The sequence below is a fragment of the Protomyctophum bolini genome, assembly GCF_963924005.1.
Source record: "Protomyctophum bolini genome assembly, chromosome: 16".
NCBI lineage: Eukaryota > Metazoa > Chordata > Actinopteri > Myctophiformes > Myctophidae > Protomyctophum > Protomyctophum bolini.
Window position 1 is genome coordinate 29,007,226 of NC_137877.1, and position 19,335 is coordinate 29,026,560.

General features: G+C 43.3%; 1 protein-coding gene across 9 annotated transcripts in view; it reads left to right on the forward strand.

The window, feature by feature from the left end:
* The window catches only part of LOC308331258 (bromodomain adjacent to zinc finger domain protein 2B-like), a 67,962-nt gene that overhangs the window by 28,862 nt on the left and 19,765 nt on the right, over positions 1–19,335 (forward strand). For 8 of the 9 annotated variants that reach the window (XM_080786602.1, XM_080786600.1, XM_080786594.1 and 5 more), the window contains exons 3-15: positions 4,373–4,549; positions 7,910–8,095; positions 9,114–9,275; positions 10,279–10,451; positions 11,506–11,703; positions 12,378–13,109; positions 13,958–14,558; positions 14,792–15,064; positions 15,912–15,972; positions 17,313–17,421; positions 17,630–17,731; positions 18,933–19,143; positions 19,243–19,335. In XM_080786602.1, coding sequence (XP_080642728.1) covers positions 4,375–4,549; positions 7,910–8,095; positions 9,114–9,275; positions 10,279–10,451; positions 11,506–11,703; positions 12,378–13,109; positions 13,958–14,558; positions 14,792–15,064; positions 15,912–15,972; positions 17,313–17,421; positions 17,630–17,731; positions 18,933–19,143; positions 19,243–19,335 — 3,076 coding nt within the window. In that variant the 5' untranslated portion in view covers positions 4,373–4,374. The remainder of the gene's footprint in view (positions 1–4,372; positions 4,550–7,909; positions 8,096–9,113; positions 9,276–10,278; positions 10,452–11,505; positions 11,704–12,377; positions 13,110–13,957; positions 14,559–14,791; positions 15,065–15,911; positions 15,973–17,312; positions 17,422–17,629; positions 17,732–18,932; positions 19,144–19,242) is intronic. The other variant, XM_080786601.1, reaches the window with a different exon arrangement.

Below are 19,335 nucleotides of genomic sequence, written 5' to 3' on the forward strand. Positions count from 1 at the left end.
CACCCGTAGCAGCCAGTCGGGTGGCTCCCCAGGGAGCCTTCTCCTGACACGTGTGCACACACACACACACACACACACACACACACACACACACACACACGATGACGGCAGGGTGGGCAGTAAGAGCCTTTTTTTTAATCTTAACATCCGTCTGCCTTGTCGCCCACTGGGGGAGGTGGCAGCCTCTTCCTGCTCCGACATCCCTTTCTTTTCACTCCGTCCAGCAAATCATTCCGGCTAAACAGCGAGCGGGCGCTGCTATTTGTCCAGTGTAGCAGAAGTCTCCTTAATTGTGTTTTAGCGGGATGGTGGACACCAGCGGTGATTTGTGAAGGTATAAGGGAGGCTGGTGTCACCAGGCAACCGCTTGCAGAGCCCAACCAGGGAGAAAAATATGCTCATGCTTCAGCAGATGGACTGGGGTGAGGAAGAGTGGTGGGGGATGGGGTGGGGTGGTCTACAGCTAATCATTAGACGTTTAAGGCCTGCAGACGATAAATACCATACACTGTATTATTTACCATATTTATGGATGAGTTTGTTATCCAGTCACTCGCTGTGTGTGTGTGTGTGTGTGTGTGTGTGTGTGTGTGTGTGTGTGTGTGTGTGTGAGTGATGAGCACAGTAAAATCCTGTGTGTGTGTGTGTGTGTGTGTGTGTGTGTGTGTGTGTGTGTGTGATGAGCACAGTAAAATCCTCTGTTAATTTAACTACGAGAGAGTAAAACTGTAAAAGTGACACTTATGGGGCCATTTAACACCAAGGATTTCAACATTGTAAAATGTTAGGCAAAAAACTCTGAGAGAAAAAAAGTCCGAACTGGTTACATTTGTACACTCTTCAGTGTTGAACAACTCTTCAGATTGTACTGTGTACAGTGTAGTGTATGCTGTGATGTGTCAGTGGGCTGAGTTGGACACAAAGGATCCAGCCAGGAATAGGGAGCAGCGACTAGTGAGTGATGCAGAGTTGTGGAATGGTGGCTAAAGCAGTCTATATAAGTGATTCTCTAAATTTTTGCCTCACACTATACACAGGTTTAATATTTGTCTTTAGATCAATTTTTGTTTTGTAAACGCCATTGACAATGAAGGGAAAATTTACGCCATATTGTCTCTTTATTGTTAATGGCGTTTAATGTTTGTGTTGGCACCGTTTGTTTTATATCACCTAATCAAAATGAGTTAGACTTTAATATATTAGTGCCCCTCACTTCACACGGGTGTGATTTCTTTTTTTATTAGCTCTGGACCACTAGCATCGTTTCGAACAATACTCAAGACAAGAACCACACCACTTCCCCGCCAACAATAACAATTGTTTAGTATATAAGAAGGCATAGCAGACAGTCACTTTGATTTATTTGTATTATTAATATTTAGCATTGAAGATCTTAAAAGCTGGATTTATTCTTAGTTCACTGTTGTTGTGCACCGGAACTGGTATTGTGCACCGGAAATCTTTTTTTTAAGCATTTCAAAACATTTCCTCATCATGGACCAGCCGTAATTATGTCATGGACCACTGGTTTACTGTATATTATAGTGTCTGTGTGTTGTGTGTCCTTCTCTCTTGTCTCCTTTTCCTTCCCCGCACCTTCCATTAGCTGTGAAGACATTGTGTCCGCAGTCTGAATATTGCTGATCCATGCTGATGACTATGTTGTGGGATTATCACTGCTAGTATCAGCCATCTGTTACCGCGGAAGGAAATAAGATGAACAAGAAACTAGAGTCCGACCGATGCCAGAGTTTTGGGGGTGATCCCGATTTTGGAGAGACGACTCCTAGTACAATGTTTTGACCGATTTGATTTTTAAGGCAAAATCTTGACCTTTTTGATGGATACAAAAATAAACACAACTACAAGCTATAACATTTTAACGACTTAAGCCCTATTAAAAATACAACAAAAAGCCAATCTACAAACAAGCTCACAATGTCTTACAACATCGGGAAATCGGGGGCATAATTGCTGATAGCGATGTCATCAAAACAGTCAAATAATGGGCGAACTATTGGTTGGGACAAGACATAGATATGGCCAGATTCATGCATTCATTTTCAACTTGAACATGAAGTAGGGATATTTTCTCTATTTGACAAAAATCTATTCCATGTGAGATACAATGCAGTGTAATATAAACCGTTTTATTTACATTTTGTATGTGCATTGCAGTTTGAGTCTCACAATTGAGTCCAACGAAAAGTAGTTTTAATGGAATTATCGAATCAATAATGAATCTTGTTATATATATTTATATACCACACACACACACACACACACACACACAATCCATCTTTGTTTAAGTGATCAATGGTGTCTTGTGTGCATGATTTGTGCACTGTTTCATCAGTGTGTGTGTGTGTGTGTGTGTGTGTGTGTGTGTGTGTGTGTGTGTTCGTATCTGTGGACGTGACTTTGATCCAGCCTTTTCTCCAATAAATCATCTGCGGTACATTAGCATAGATGGCGCTTTCAAGGGACCTGCAGCCCTGCTGTTTGGAACGTCGAGCATTGTGTGTTCCGAGTCTCATACACTGGCAGGAGCACTGCAGAGACCAGATACACACGCCAGTCAGATTAATTTGGCTGCTTGCAGAGATTATATAGCATCTTCAATACTGACTGCCATTGTGCTGATTTGTTAATTACCTATAAAATCAAACTTAATCTGCCAGTAAACCCATTTTAATTTCTACTAATGAAGTCAGGATTGTTTTTTTTATCCTGCAAATGCTCTATTATTTTTGCAGCCGCAATAACTTGTGCCTGTGTGCAGTAGATTTGTCATACTTCTTGTTTTTTGTTGTGTCAGTTCAGTTTCAAATGTGTGCTCTTAACCAGTTTGAAGCATTTGTTGAGGAAACACCTGCTTTTGTTCTAAATGTATTCCTCAGGTCTGCTATCGACAGAAAATGTCAGTTTGCGTTTGCTGTGGAAAGCAATGGCGATTTCCCAAGAGGAAATTATATCTGCAACATTTCACAGTAAAATGAAGAAGTGGGTAAATAATTAGGAAAGATTAAATGTGTACCAGACGTATTAGTCACGCAAACACTAGTGTCTTTTCCTTCTGCCTTGGTGAAAATCACTGCCACATTTCTTTGGGTCGTTTAATTTCATCATTGTAACGGTCAGAGTTGAGAGATCTTAGAAACAGCATCCACACATATGAAGCATGAGTGCAGATTGCAGAAGCATGTGATGAAGTCGACGTCGAATTGCAGATGCTTTTCTTTTCGAGAGAGGGATTATAATGACTACTTCTCCTATGTCCTAAATTAAAGCGGCGCGCACACACACACACACACACACACACACACACACACAGGCAGCCACAGGAAGCGATGGCCTTTCCCGTGCACCGTGGCGCTTGCTTTCATGTAATTTGCGTCTCATCAGTGTTGTTCCTGGCGAGGGATGATACTTGATATTCAGAGGATAGCTTTGTCTCCGCGATTTAATCACCCCGCTCTTGCTCTCCGCAGAGGAGAGTCACCAGGGAGATCTAGAAATTGTTTGTGTAATGTACAATACAATAACAAAGGCGGGCTGTAGAACACAATCTGGTAGGCTGCGTTAAAGAGGATTTCAGATGTGGGCCCTTTCACCAGGATCACCTGGATGTGAAGTGGCATAAATAATAGAAAAGCCCGGAGATGGTGGTGCTGATGAAAGACTACTAGGAAAGAATCTCATGCTGGCTTCATTTGGATGATGGGCAGAGCAACTGGGGCCAGGGTGGGTCAACGGAAGAGAGGCAGCCCATGTCGGGCCTTAGTAAATCTACTAGCCAATATTTGAAATTGTGGAGCAGACTCTTAACACGACGCGTTTCAAATAAATCAAGGGTTGCACTTTTTCCTCTTGATTAATGTGCAGTATCACTGCTTTATCAGAGGGCTTCATTAGCCGTCCCATATTCTCCAAAGATTGATACCGCATTTGCACAGCAGCAGTTTTCACATGGCTTGGAGAAAACCCCAGTACATGGAACATCTGTCAGCAGGGGTGTGTTCATTATTTGTGCTATGTCTGTATGTGCCTTTATCTGTTTGCGTGTGCTTATTTTGAAAAGTGTGTTTTGCGATTGCTTCGCTGCACTTCCTCTTGCCTTTTGTGATAATGTGAGTGAAACAGCAGGCTTCAATGAGGCTCTCACAAAGGCCAGCTCATAGACTTGGAGCCACAGAGGTCCTTTGCTTCTCCGAGCTCCAGTATAGGGTATTTCAGATGTGTGTCAGAGAGAGTCTCAGTGGGATATGTGTCATAAGTGTTGTTGGTTTTCTTTTTTCTTTTCTTTTCTTTTTTTCTTTTTCTTTTCTTCCCCATGCTATTGTAAAAGTGTTGATTGGATTGCGTTTGACAGATATGGAGTCTGGAGAGCGGCTGGCCTCCCCATCGCCGGCTCCGTCTTCCTCCCTGCACATGGCCTCCTCTTCGAGTGGCTCCTCCCCGGGCCCGGCCCCAGCCCAGCCCCAGTCACCCTCTACCAAGTGCAGCCCGGCCCCCAGCCCGGCAGCGGGCTCCCCTCTCACCACCTGTGGTATGTACAGACTTACCCACTCCCCCTTCTATCTTCTATATACAGTACGCATGCGCACGCACGCGCACACACACACACACACACTCTTAAATTATTTAGGAATTTCACATGAAAGCTACCTCCATATTTTTTTATTTGACACCACATTCTCACATTGTCCATTCAGGAGATTGAATGTACAGAATGTACACAAAATTGAACCTTTTGTTTGGATGTCTTATTCACTTCCAGCTCATTATATTTTCATATTTGGTACACATTTTTTTGGGGGAGCGCTTTTACATACAAGTAATTATGATTGTGCATCATTAAGCCACCTGAAAGCATCTTCGACTGCCAGCTAGTCTCACTTTTCTGACAGTATTGTGTAGGAACTGAAAACCCATTGAATTAATGAATGCCAACAATTAAAAAGCTGTGCGCACACTGCGCACCCTTTCGGATGTCTGTTGACAACCTTTAGCTCCAGTTTAGCCCATGTGATTTTGACGTGTCTGTCAGCCTCACATGTGGTGCGTGTGCAGCCGCGAACATCCTCTTGTTTTCTCTGAATACTAATTGTGGTCAAAGCCATTATGCAGTGAACATTGGTGATGCATAAGGCTGTCAGATTACCCCTCACCAGAAAATAACATGCAAATTTTCACACTGTGATTTGTGATTTTCTTCTTCTTTTTAAATTATTTGCACCCCCCGTTCTTTCATGATAAGAAATGCCCTAAAAAATAGTGTTTTTTTTTGTCATGCTGTTACAATGAAGACCACATTAGAGACATTCTCATAAATTATTCATTACACCCCCCCTGCACGCGTGTGTGCTCGCGCGCACACACACACACACACACACACACACCCCTACACTACACGTGCTCTGAGATCTTCCAGATAATTTATTTGGGACTGAACACCGTATTAAATGCCGAAAGCGCAGTGGCATCTCTGCTGTTATGAGAAGGAAGTAAATTGAGTTCTTTTTTTAAGCGATTTCTTATCCCCAATGGAAAGCAGAGAAAAGATATCACAGTGTTGGCAACAGCCAGTCTAAGTGATTGAATTACGCTGGAGCTTTCATACACTTCTAAGATCACTAACTACACTACACTCGCTAGATTAATTTATCTAAGTCAGGAATGTCCTCTGCAGTACCTCTTAGTGTATTCAGTAGTCATGGTGGCTTGAAAACTAATTCCATCTTGGCCTAGGTGAGATGACTTTTTAAATGCCCCACCCACATTAGCTTTCTGAGCCTTTATTTGATTACAGGAGAGAGACAGGAAATATGGAGAGAGTAGGAGAGTGACATGCAGCAAATGGTCAGGCCGTCTGGGAATTGAACCGGGGACTCGCTGTCAGGAAATGGAGCCCATGTGATATGCTCCGTAAACACTCGGCTATCGGTCGTCCCTTGTTTTGAAGTATGTGAAAGATTACGTTGTTGGACACATTTAACAAGGCCTATTTTACACACTGCAAAAATAACCAATCTACAAGGTGTTGATTTGTGACGTGTTAGGAGCTTGTATATCTGCGATTGTCTGGGGGTAAAAAAACAAACAAAACGTGAATTGCTAGTGTCTTGAATAGATTCTTGATGTGGACCACATCTGAATGACAAAGGGAGACTCATTCCGAACACCAATGACCTTGATCTTGTTATGAGGTCACGGAAGCAATTAAAAAGTATTATGTTAATGGATTTTAATTGACGGCGATATGGGTGGTTTGCAAATCCCTCCAGAATGTATTAGTGGAGAAGGATCTGCTGCAAGGTTAAGAGCAGCAAAAGTCTCAATAACGAACAACACTTCAAAGTTGTTGTTTTTCTCCCCCCAGTAACCCTCTGGAGATACTGTAGCAGTGGTATGATATTATTTTAATAATAAAATGAGTGGTATCATCATGCCCTGAATGTTTCTTCTGGTAAATAAAAAGGGAGACCTATGCTTTTACACCCATTTGTCATTTGATTGATTGAGTGACATGACCAACCGCAGGAAATCAGTGCATAAGATGGTAATCATGGCCACTTGTTAATCAGAAATAGAAAAAAATACAGAATTGTACACTTCAAATGGATAAATTAATACTAAGGATTTTACTTGACTTAAGATTTTAGGGGTGAGATTTCATGCTGTAAATTGTCAGCATAAATTAAGACGTACTGCTGCCCTGAATATGTTTATAGACCATTTACAAACCAGATGCCATACAATAAACACCCATAACATAGATTAAACGTGAAAAAATATATAATATGGATCACATTACTCTGTTCCCACACCCAGGCCTGTATCCTGAAACCTGTTTACTGTAATGTCATGCTAGTGCATCCCATTGGTTTTGATGAGAGTTTCATCTATTGTTTGTTAAACGTAGTGACATCATAGATGTTGTCATGCCGTGGCTAGAAAATAACTTCTTCACGTTAAGCTACTGTAACCCATGCAGTGAACATTTTCCTTAATGCATATTGCACATCATATCATAGGGGTAAGTTAAATTAAGAAGGCATTCAATGTTAGGACTTTGCTCTTTGGTACTTTGGTCTAAACAATGCTTTGATGGATTCATCCACACATGGGTTTTGATGCCTACTGTATCACCTGACGCAGGCATCAGATAAGAACATCTGACACAAGCTATTTATTTATTTACACACACCCAGTTTGTCTGCGGTGTTGACATTTCCATGAAATATGTTTGCTATTGGTTCACTATATCACCAGGTGAGGTGAGTGGACAAAGTTGGCGATATGTTGGATTCTATTGAGCTCATAGTGTCTCAAGTACTTGTGGAAACTGAAGCACACTATTCAGATATGTCTGTCACAGAAAGACTGACGAGTAGAATATACGCGGTCTGCCAATGGCGTATGTGGGATTTCTTTTCTCCATGTGTTTGCTTTTTCCCCTTATGGAATGATTATCCTATACATCACGATCACGCAGTGTTTACATTGTAATAGTTTCCTGAACTTCTCTAATTATTCAAACATGAGCGGGTGCCCCAGACTCTAAAACATTCATGATCATCGCTCTCTGAACAGATTCCCAGGCTCCCATGGCTGCTGTGTTTCCTATTTGCTTAAGCATGTTTGAGCAGATCAAGCATAACCAGTCTGCTTCTTTACATACTCTAATGTCTCTTATTGTTAATGCTTAAAAACGTCAATTAACCGGTGTTGAAAGAGATCCCTAAATGAGACTTTGTCACAATATTAAGAATTAATGATTGTACAAATGAATAATTCAGCCATGGTATTTCAAATCCGTGGACGAGTGTATAGTACTTTGTTTTGTTCTTCTTTTTTCCTCATTTGAATCATCAACATGCTTCAAGTAGTCTTCTTTGTTCTCCAGGCCATTTGTTCCGGACGGCGGGTGATTCACATTTCATGTCTGGCATCTCCGGTGCTTTTCCTCTAGTCAGCCATCCAGCGTTTGGGCTGTACACGACAAGCTCGGGCCGCTCTGAGTTTGGAGGCCTGGGGACGCTGGGCGTGTCGGCTGCCTTGGCTGCTCACTCTCAGCTTGGTACGTTTCCAGGTAAGGAAGCTGTCGTGTGTGTGTGTGTGTGTGTGTGTGTGTGTGTGTGTGTGTGTGTGTGTGTGTGTGCGCGCGCTGTTCCTAAGGTCTCTGCTATGACGGCATGAATCACTTTTATGATATGGCCTATCTGTTCCCAAGACAGCTCGACTGTGACTGTCCACAACAATACCATAGCCTAAAATAGAAATGATTCCGACACACTTATTTTACATTTCTGGTGTTGATTTTAGGTTTCCTTTGCAATTGACACATGGGGTATGAGCACAGAATGTGAAGATTTCATTGGCTGATGTATGATCATAAGATAGCGATAGCCCCTCCTATGTCCAGCTTTTAGTGTGTGTGCAAACACAAACTTTGTCCTAACACAAACATTAAACGCTATTGACAATGAATGGACAATTTCGAGTGTTTGTGTAAACACAAACATTGCGTAACACAAACATTGAAGACGAAACAGTGATTGGTACGATGATAAGACCGCCCCTCACTTCACACGGGTGTGATTATTATTATTTTTTCTTAATGATGACTGCCTTTATTCTCTCTTACCACTCGGTGTGACACAATGCATTCTGAATGAGATACTGAGTGATCATTACAACACAAAGGACTCCATTTTAGAAAGCAGATGCCATTTTAGAGGGATTGCTGCTCCTGGGAGGCTGTGTTGTTGCAGCTGTGAAATGTCCAGCAGAAAGAGTTGCAAATCTGGAGTTTCTATCCTGCGACGATGAACTCATGGGAGTCTGTTTTGAATTTACTTCCCGCAACATGTTAAGAATAAAGGAATGTAATCACACAGCCCGTGGAATGCATGGGTCATCTTGTATGGAGCTTGGTACAACAAGGCAACAAATAGGACCTATACAGGCCGTGTGATAGGAGTGATAACTCAGTCATCACCTTGATAACACCTACAGGAAGCACAGCTTTCGTAGATATTGCAGACACTGCATAATATACTGTTTAATACTGGCCATTAAAGACTGACAGTGTCTCTCTCTTATTTCAGACTGGTGGAGGGCTTCCGAGGCGCACGGCAGAGCTGCGGCTGCCTTCTTCCCTCCTCTCCTGGGTCTACCTCCCCTTTTTGCGACCCCCTTCCAGGGCCATGATCCTCCTGCTCACTTTCAGTCGAGGACCCCCAGCAAGAATGGACGAGCCGCTGCCAAAGGTGCAGTACACAGCTTTGACTTTGAAGCAATTCAGTAATTTACAGAATGACTCTATATAAGAAAATTATTGGCTGATGTACAATATCTATAACGAGTAATTGTCCCCTTTAGGCAAAAGCAAGACATGCAAATTCATACGTTGGCTTGTAACAGGTGCAAGGTGACCATCTATGCATACATTACAATAGTAAAATACTTAACATAACAAGCTTTTCCTTATATGAAATACAGTTCAGTCAGATAACTCACAAATATAAATATATTATTATATTATATTTGATCTCTGTGTTCAGGCTCTGCTTATATATTACTCCCTGCTCAGCACATTCCCAGACAGCCATGGCGTTATACATAACAATCTGCAACTCCTTGTAACCAAACAGTCTCGAGTAGTCACATGTAGTTATTACCCAATGGCAGTTGCAAGGAGTTGCATTGGTGTGACATGTCCTTAAATCCATTTTGTCAAATAGGTTTTTATTGAGAACAGGCTATAAATTGCAACACAAACATTATGATATGATGTATGATTTCTTTCTTTTATAGAAAACAAAAGGAAAGAAAAAAAGACAAAAGGAGAAAGAAAGCCCTCAATCCCTCCCACCCATACTGCATACTATAGAATATAATAATAAGATGATGAAATGATCATGGAAAGCTCATGGAAAACATCTGAAAAGAAAATGGTGTACAGTCTCCTTAAAACTGTTTTGTTGCAAGGAGTTGCGTTGGTGCAGTTTGGGCCCAAAGCCCAAACCACACCAAAGGGTCAGGTTGGGACAAAATTGTTTTTAAGGTAAACCACACCAATCCAACTCATTGAGTTGCAATGAGTTGCATTGGTGCCTTAAAAACCGTTTTGTACCAACCCGACGATTTGGTGTGGTTTGGGTTTTAGAGTTGATATCTGTCTCTTCCCACTGATTATTTTCTGTCCATTCCACTACTAAAGCAGGTCTTCGTGCATACCTACTATGACGCTCAGTGTGCTTGTTTCTATAGGGGTAAACGGAAGCATGAATGGTGGCAGCACTTCCTCTATATCTGCTGGGAACCCCCTTCCATTTCTAGCAAAGGGAACCATGGAGAAGACCAAGACTGCCAATGGCAGTGGAAGGAGTCACAAGGGCAGCCAGGATGTGGTCCAAGTGCAACAGAAGAGTACTAAGGAAAAGGTCAATACTAAAATATAATGTAATGTTTGCTAAAGTGCTCACTTGATGGATACACAGTAAAATCTCAGTGTTCATTTAAAGCTACACTAGACCTGTACGTGCCTGTTGGCCACCGGCCTACTTGAGAGCGATGCAACTTGGGAACCTAATAATACCTGCTGTCAACGTGTCATAGCACCCGTTTTAACTATCATGTGTCCCACATGGATATCTCTGTATTTGTGAAGAATTGTGAAGAGTGCAAACTGACTGTGAAACAGTGGTTAAGTAATCCATTTGCAGGTGTGGGCAATCACTGCGCTAATGGAGCCTACCTGCTCCATTACCTGCTAAATTTCATTTTGACATTCTGGTCAACATTTGTGTCAAAGGTTGTGTCCAACCAGACACATGATCTAAATTTCTCAATAGAAGATCAGGGAGGGGGGCACGGTGGCACAGTTGGTAGTCCTGGGTTCGATTCCCGCTCGGGATGCTGTGGGTGCTGGTGGCATGTTTCCTCCTCTGCATCATCAGTGCCCATACCCGAGGCGGGGTTGGCGAAAGGGCCCTTCTGTGTTGAGTTTGCATGTCCTGGTTGGAATAACGTGTTCCTTCCACGCGTTACTGTACGTCCAACCAGGGAAACTCCCTCCTGTCAGGTGCAAAAGGAGCACCTTGGACACTCAGGCATGAAGGAAGCATGAGTTCAAGTCTGTTGCTCTCCCATATATGGGGACTAGGTTGGCAGAGGGTGTGTAGAGCCCAGGATCACATTAGATAATTGACACAGGGGTGAAAATGGGTTACAAAATTGTGGGACAAAAAAAAAAAAGAGAAGAGAAGGGAGGCCAAATACAACCATCCCAATTGCACAAATTATATTGTATTCACGTAGTCTACCATACAGATTGGACAAAATGTATATATATTCACAAAATAAATGACATAATAAAGCTAATAGAACATGTAATCAAATGGATCCTTACAAGTCCATTTGGTTATATGTGTACACTCTCCAGAGGTTATTAAAACCAATACTTTTACTGTGACTGAGTCCACTGTCTCGTTCTAGAAGCTCATCAAGAAGACACTGGAGACCTCCAGCATGAGCGGCAGCCAATCGGGTTCCTCGTCAGACTGCTCCAGTGGCGGGGAGAGCAGCAGCGACTTAGATGACCTGGACGAGGACGACGAGGACGATGACGATCAGAGCAACGACAGCGACGATTCCGACTCCGAGAAGGAGAGTAGCGTGAAGAGGAAGTTAAAGGTGTGTGCAGCTGACTTGAACTGCCAGTTCGTGTGTACAGTTGTATGCAAACACTCGAGAAGAGCCAATAACGATTTGTATCACTTTTTTACATGCTAAAAAGGTACGTGTTCGATCAAAAGCCTTTTAATTGAAGATCCATTTGCAGTTCTGCGTGTCCCTCGATTGTGCCGAACAACGGGACACATGGAGTCAATTAAATGTAACGGGCAAAATTTGTTGAACAATTACATGGGACGTCAGGAAGGTTTTTTATTTGATTGAATACTTTATTAGTCAGAAATGTAAATGGCACGTGGCACATTAAGGCTTTAACAGGGTAAAACCAAAAAGTCCTGGGGGCTTGTTTCCATTGTACTCAATCAAAATACCATAAAAAATGAACGCTACAAACTACATTTTGATTTAATTTCAGATAGTGAATTCTGTAGCAATATATTATCTAGATAAAAGGTACATCATTTTTGTAATCGTAGTTTTACTGTATTGTTTTCTGTTGCATCAAAAGTATTACTGAGTGCAAATGAGCTGAATTCTAGTGTGATTTTAAAATGTCAAGAGCAATTGCAATGTGACACACTTGGCATGTATGCCATAGCTGCCCCTGTACTGCTGTGACGCTGTCCTGTCCCCTGCCCCCACCCCCTCCTCATCACCCTTCTGGATAAACCCAGGATCTGACGCAGAGTCCTGCTGAGAGCAAAAAGAAGAGATCTTCCATGTCCGAGGGAAGTGGGGCACGGGAATGCCTGAGCATTGCTTCTCAGAAGCGTTACGATGATGTTCCTCCATCTTCCTCGTACCTCCCTCTCCTGCTGCACCACCACACCTCCCTGCTCCGGTCCACGGCTGCACTCTTCCAGAGCTCCAAGCTCAGGGAGGAGGAAGGCCAGCAGCATGCCAGCGTCATCCAGGCCACAGGATTGGTGGCTGGCAGCAAGCCCCTGGCGATGATTACCCAGTCCCACCATCGGGAGGTCTCCCCTCTGCCCCCCAGGTCCTCGCCCAAGCCCTTCTCCTCTCTCTCCTCCTCATCCTCCTCACCGATGCACTTCTCCTCCTCCTCGCCCAAACACTTCCCCCTCGCGGCGTCGCCAAAGCACTATCCTCACTCTCCCTCGCCGAAGCACAACTCTTTCTCTTCCTCTCCCAAGCCTCTCTCCCTCTGCTCCTCACCCAAACCCCTCTCTCTATGCTCCTCTCCCAAGCCCCTGTCTCTCTCCTCGTCCCCGAAACCCCCCTCTCTGTCTTCTTCGCCCAAACCCCCAACTCTCTCGCCCTCACATAAACCCAAGTCTTTGACAGTGTCTCACGAGCACACGAGGATCATGGATAGTGTAAAGGCAGGCACCAGGAACTTCCTAGATGAAGCCTCAATACACACAAACTGTTTAATGTTGAAGCAGGTGAGTTATCATGTCGATTATTTACACTTATCAAATCTTGGGTAATTTGTTTATTTTATTTTATTTTATTCATCTCATATACTCATTACTCAGTTACTGAATAAAACAAAAACTCTCAGCTGAAGTTCATTATTTTAAAGTAGATTTGTTCCATTCTACATCCTCTTTTGTAATAGCTCTTTTATAGGATTTTTCTCGTGGATGTTTTAATATCCGTTTGGCTATCATTGTTTCTGACATGCAGATTTTTAGAAGGTCAGTGGGTTCCCTCTCAGCAGAAAATGAAACGTCTAAGCACTGTTATTAGCACTTTGATTGTACTGTATGCCGGCTTGGCCCTCCACATGTGTGAAAGTGACAGTGACAATGTATTTAGTTTGATTGGAAATACTTCACTAAAGCTGACAAGCAATTAACTGTAATGCTTTGGATGCTCATTGTTATGTAAGAATAACAAATCTGACTCTTTTTAAAGGATTCAATTATTGTCACTACTCTGGGAAATGGCGATAGTGGGGCAGTCTGTGACGAGTTTTTTATTTTATTCGTGACGATCTCACAATAATACATATGAGCTGTCGATGGCCGTGGTATGACAAAACCAGCACACATGAGTTGACAGCTAAAGCCACATGATTGCACTAAGCCGAAGGTTTTTTAATATATTTTTTGCTCAGCAGCCTTTCTTTGTTTTATCGATGTTGGCAGGAGAGTCTTCTGTTCATTGTCTTTTCTCTCCCAAAACAATAACACTGCATTATATACTTCACCTCCATTCACGCATTCATAGTAATGGAAATGATTTGCACGCTATGCAAATAACTAAATTGCTTTGCTTTTTCATATAGCCCTTCCTCCCCCAAGATTCCTTCAAACACACTCTTGCACCGAAAACCCAGGACATGTACAAAAGTCACAAAAGGTTGGCTTCCTCCATATCAACGCTGCCACCTCCTAAATTGTCTCAGGAGATGCCCGGCTGCCGCGTGCTCCCGCCCCCGCACGGCAACCACCACACCAACCTGTTCCTCAACCACCACCCCAACGGGGTCATCCACGGTCCTGTTCAAGACGCCCCGCTGGCCCTCCTCTCCAAGCCCCGTAGCCAGAGCAGCAAGACCCTACTCACAGCCGCCGGCCCTGCTGTTCCTATGCCTGTCAACCTGAGCTCTGACACCAAGGAGCCCTCGGCTACCATCGTGGGTCTGTCCAAAGCCTCTACCTCATCCGGCCTGACCCACAGACCCAGGAAGAACAAGGCTCCCAAGCCTCTACATGTGGAAAAGAGCCTCTCCAAAACCATGTCCCAGCCCCTCGTAGAACTGTTCAAAGGCACAGAGTCCGACATTCCCAGCAGCAAGGACTCTGATGACTCACTGGGGGATGATGAAGACGATGATGAAGATGATGAAGACGACGATGATGTAGATTCTGACGGTAGCCTGTCAGGTCGGTTGGATAGCTTGGTCTATAATTTGATTTGTGCCGCCGATATACAGCGCATTATTAAAGATAGAAGCTGTTCTAAAGAGGTTTTTTTTAACTAAAAGTGACTAAAAGATTATCAACCTCACCTGTGGTTCGGATGTGAGAGGAATGTTAATTGGAACATGTTTATTCATCATCATCTCTCCCTGTCGTTTTCCCTCTTTGTCTCACGCGGGCATTCCGGCCCCCCGCAGAGTCCGAGAGTAATCCGGAGAGCGATTCTGATGGCTCCGAGGAAGACGTGAAGGAACACGATGAGACAGACACGGATGCAGAGCGGACCCCCCAGAAACTTTGCAAGACCTCCCTCCACAGCTCGTCCTCTAGCCTCTCAACCAGCTGCTCCCCGCTCAACCTTCAGGTCATCAAGCCCCCCAGCCTGCCCTGTGGCCTGTCGGTCCCTGGCGCTGTGACCTTCTATGACACCGGCCCCTCCCCGTCCCCCTCCTTGCTCGCCACATCACCCGGTAACAAAGACACCCCCTGCGTCTCAGTCACCTAAACACACAATAGAATGACACAAGCCGAATGCTAGAGTTACAACACAACAATAGTATGAGATTCCTTCAGGTCACGAAAGATCATTAGCGTGTGGTTCAGGACGTCAAGAAAGTCTTGGTCATTCAGATATCAAAACAGCATTGCGGCCAAAGTCAGCCCCGCGTTTCTTTTTCTGCAATTGTGTATTGTTGGCAGCCCAGACTGTTATCGCCTCTCCCCTCTCTGCTTCGTCACATTATCCAGTTTGGGAGAAAGAGGCAGTATTTATTTCCAGCAGGAAAAGATTGTTGTACATTTAGTTCCAGTTCCAAGTGAACGTAATGGCAGAAATGGTTTGGTCATTGTTTTGATGATATCCAACAGGCATTTGCTTTATAAAGAACAGCCAGGCAGATGTTGAATAAACCTGATACTGTACATGCTGACTCATGGAGCAGATTACATTACTTGTGAAGCTGAATTGTCACTTGCCTGTGGGGAAAGCATGCAATTCTTCTTCCTTTTGAGTTCAGCTGTGGAGTAACTTTGATTTCCCAACCCCCGTCCTTGAATTGCAATTTTTAAGATACATTTTTAGACCTGTTTAAAATGTGTTTTTTTTTACACTGTTGTAGCATTGCATTTTCAATGTAAAACAACTGATACTGTCTATGATGGCTTCTTACTTTCTGGGTTATGATAAATGAGATGACACAGACCTTTTTTTATTTTGGGGAAAGGGCACCTCTGCAAAACATGGCAGGTTTTGTGCATTTTCTCAGGTCACAAAGGAGCTGCCAGAAGCAATGAGTCATTTCTTCTGTTTCCTCCTAGGATCAGGGAAGAGGAGGAGGGTAACGGATGAGCGAGTGCTGCGATTACCACTCGATTTTGGGTGAGACAGCTCACTCTAAATACATATATACACACATGCATACAGCACACACACACTCACACACTCACACACACACTACACTGTAAATACTGAGTGTTCATTTAACTATGAGAGTGTATAAATCGACCATGTCAATTTGGTTCCATTTGTACATTATTTTTACAAAATGGATAAATGAATACTGAGGATAAATGATTTTACTGTGTTCTGCTACAAACATACCACCAATTTGTTACTCTTTGTTACTTCTACTAGCATAATTAAAGCATTATGTGTATACACGATTCCCATGCCAATTAATTGACTTGACACAGCCATCTACTGTTAGATTTGCTTGCAGTGTGGCCACACTCTCACCATGAGTCTTGCCAAAGATCACAAATTACACAATCAGAACACTTTAACTTTAGTTAACAGTAACATTACTTTCTCCATATAAAGATGTTAACAAGTAGACCACAGTAAACATCCCTGGCTGGCTTCCTCTATACACAAAGCCAGACTTGACCAGCGCGGGCCACAGCGGACAGGAAATGCTGCAGCTCGGATACAAGGGGTTAATCACATCCAGCCTCAACACAGACGTACAACATTAGCAGCTCCCTCCCCAACAAATGCCATGGCCTCAGAACCAGGGTTGTCTTTCATCTTGCCAGGGATGTTTTTAATCAGCAGGTTCACAGGGGAAGGAGAGGCGACAAGCCTATATACAGTACATTATCCACCGTGCTGTCCCAGTGCAAAGACCCCACAGGCCTTTTTCTGTGCGCTGTGGCTGCACTCCAGCGGAGCTCATGGGAACTGTGGTGTGCTGCTTGGCTTATGGCCATCTAGGAAAGCCTGATTGCTAAAAAAGAGTCTGAGGGTACTACCTAGGCCACTGAGCACACAGCGAGCAGCTGAGCTGTAAATGGCTCATTTAGGCTAGTGCACCTCTTTGTCTGCGGGGAGCTATGAATAAGGGGGAGAGACTTATGGCTGGATACAGACACTCGAACTAACACTTTTTCCAAGGCATTCTGCAGAAATGCCCTGAAAGAAGACTGATATCATGGAATTTTCTAATCTGAGAAATATTTGTTCATCTATATTCTATAGACCATTTTATGAAGACACAAGCGATCTACTGATATTTAGACATAACTTCACATATTGATGGTTGTGTCTCACTAATTATCTTGTATCATCTGTACTTCCCGTTATACTTGGTTGCCATCTACAAGCTCACAATGTGTCGTGCTGCGATGCGTTGTGAGCTTGTTATGTACAGATCGGCTATTCTTGGGGTGCATGACACCAGCAAAAAGATCTAAATCAACCTTAACGTTCCTTTATTTCAGGTGGCAGAGAGAGACCCGTATCAGGACAGTGGGAGGCCGTCTGCAAGGAGAGGTAGCTTACTATGCCCCGTGTGGGAAGAAGTTACGCCAGTATCCTGATGTAATGAAGGTAAGCCAATAGCGAGTTACAGGTAAACTGTACTCTATTTTTCAGTATGCTTTGAAATGAATGTACGTTCTGAAGAGTGTTTTGTGAAAGTTGATTGCCTTCAGGTGGGAAATGGGTAAATGACAGCAGACGTGCCCAATTTATAGTAATTGATGTACCGGGAGAAAGTGTACCTGAATTTAAATGGTCTTCTTTGTTTTCTCTGCAGTACTTATCCAGGAACGGAATAACTGAAATCTCCAGGGACAACTTCAGCTTTAGTACAAAGATTAAAGTTGGTGACTTCTATGAAGCCAGAGAAGGACCCCAGGTAAATAACTAATTTATTTCTGTTTTCAGCATTTTTGTATTGTTATTTGTTATTATTATTTAAAAAAATGGTGGACTTTGTAGCTAGAATGATCACAATAAGATTATTTATACAAGTAATGACTAGTGGCACTGTAAATTCACGATGATGATGTCAATACCCCGATTGGGGACCGGAAGTGATATGTAACAACACACACACTAGTTAGACAACATCATTTCCGGTCCCATATTTTTGGCTCTTCAAAATAAGTGTTGAACAGGTGAAATCCTGACAGCACGAGGTGAATTAATTAATTAATCCTGGCCGGTGAAGTATTAACACTTCCAGTGTGCCGGAATTTTTCAAAATAAAGGCGCTAGCGTGCCCTGCAGATGAGGCAGATTTGACTCAGAAATGCCCTCCTTCCATTTCCCCCCCAAACCGGGAGGTATAATGTTCCATTACTACCTCGTGCTGTCATATCTGGTCTCTCTTTAGCAGTGTTAATATTCCAAAGGAGATGCTTGGATAAGTCAGAAATTAGGACAGAACATAGCCGTTCTCATCAAAACCATGGACAGCGACGTAGATTTAGAGAGAATAGACAGTTTTGTCGGCCAGTAAACAAGGAAGTGAATGGCTGCGCGCATGCGCGAAACATGACACTGAGCATTGCACAAGGCGTTGCCTAGCAACGGCTCTGTCAAAACATATTATCTTAGCGATCGGGTTTTATATCGCGACCGAAGGTCACAGATAACTATGAAATCTTGCGTTTTTGTCGCATAACCCACAATTCCTGTTATGGAGATCCTTGACTGTGATCAATATTAAGTCCATATATGGGAATACCAATATATGATCATATCGTTACTCTTGATAACCACTGTGGTTGCCGTAAAGGTCCCAGTTAACTATGTAATCATGCATTTCCCGTCAGTCAGTCAGTCAGTGTTTCACTCAAAATCCCCATACATGGGGAAAGCCCCATATTATGGTGCCCAGGTCTCGTGCCATCACACACGACCTCGCCCTTTTGGGCGTCTACTGGTATCGATCAAATATATAAACTGAATCGAGCAACTTAAACACTGTCTGGGTTGTTCACAATTAAGCCTGAGTAGACGATGAAATGACCAAAAGTATTTTTTAAAGTGAAATATCCCTTTTATCATCTTGGGGTTGTAACCACCTGTCTCTTCTCTTTCCATGTACGAAGGGTTTGCAGTGGTGCTTGTTGAGCGAGGAGGAGATTGTTCCCAGTATCATAGCGATGGATGGGCGACGTAGCCGTCACAACAAGTCGGAGAACCAACAGGCAGTTGACGGCACCGGGGTCAGGAGTACGAAAGGACACCCTCCTAATGTCGCTGAAGTTCACCTCCACGATGCCAATGAGGCCAAGCTTCTTCGTAAGCTGGAAGCTCAAGGTCATTATCACCTTTTTTGCAAGATCATCTGGGAATCTGGGTTGTCTTTACCGCCATTAAGCCAAGTAATTTCTAACGCACGTCCTCGTCGTCTTGCAGAAATCGCCCGGCAAGCAGCTCAGATCAAAATGATGAGAAAGCTAGAGAAGCAGGCCATGGCACACGCTGCAAAGGAGGCAAGAAGACAACATG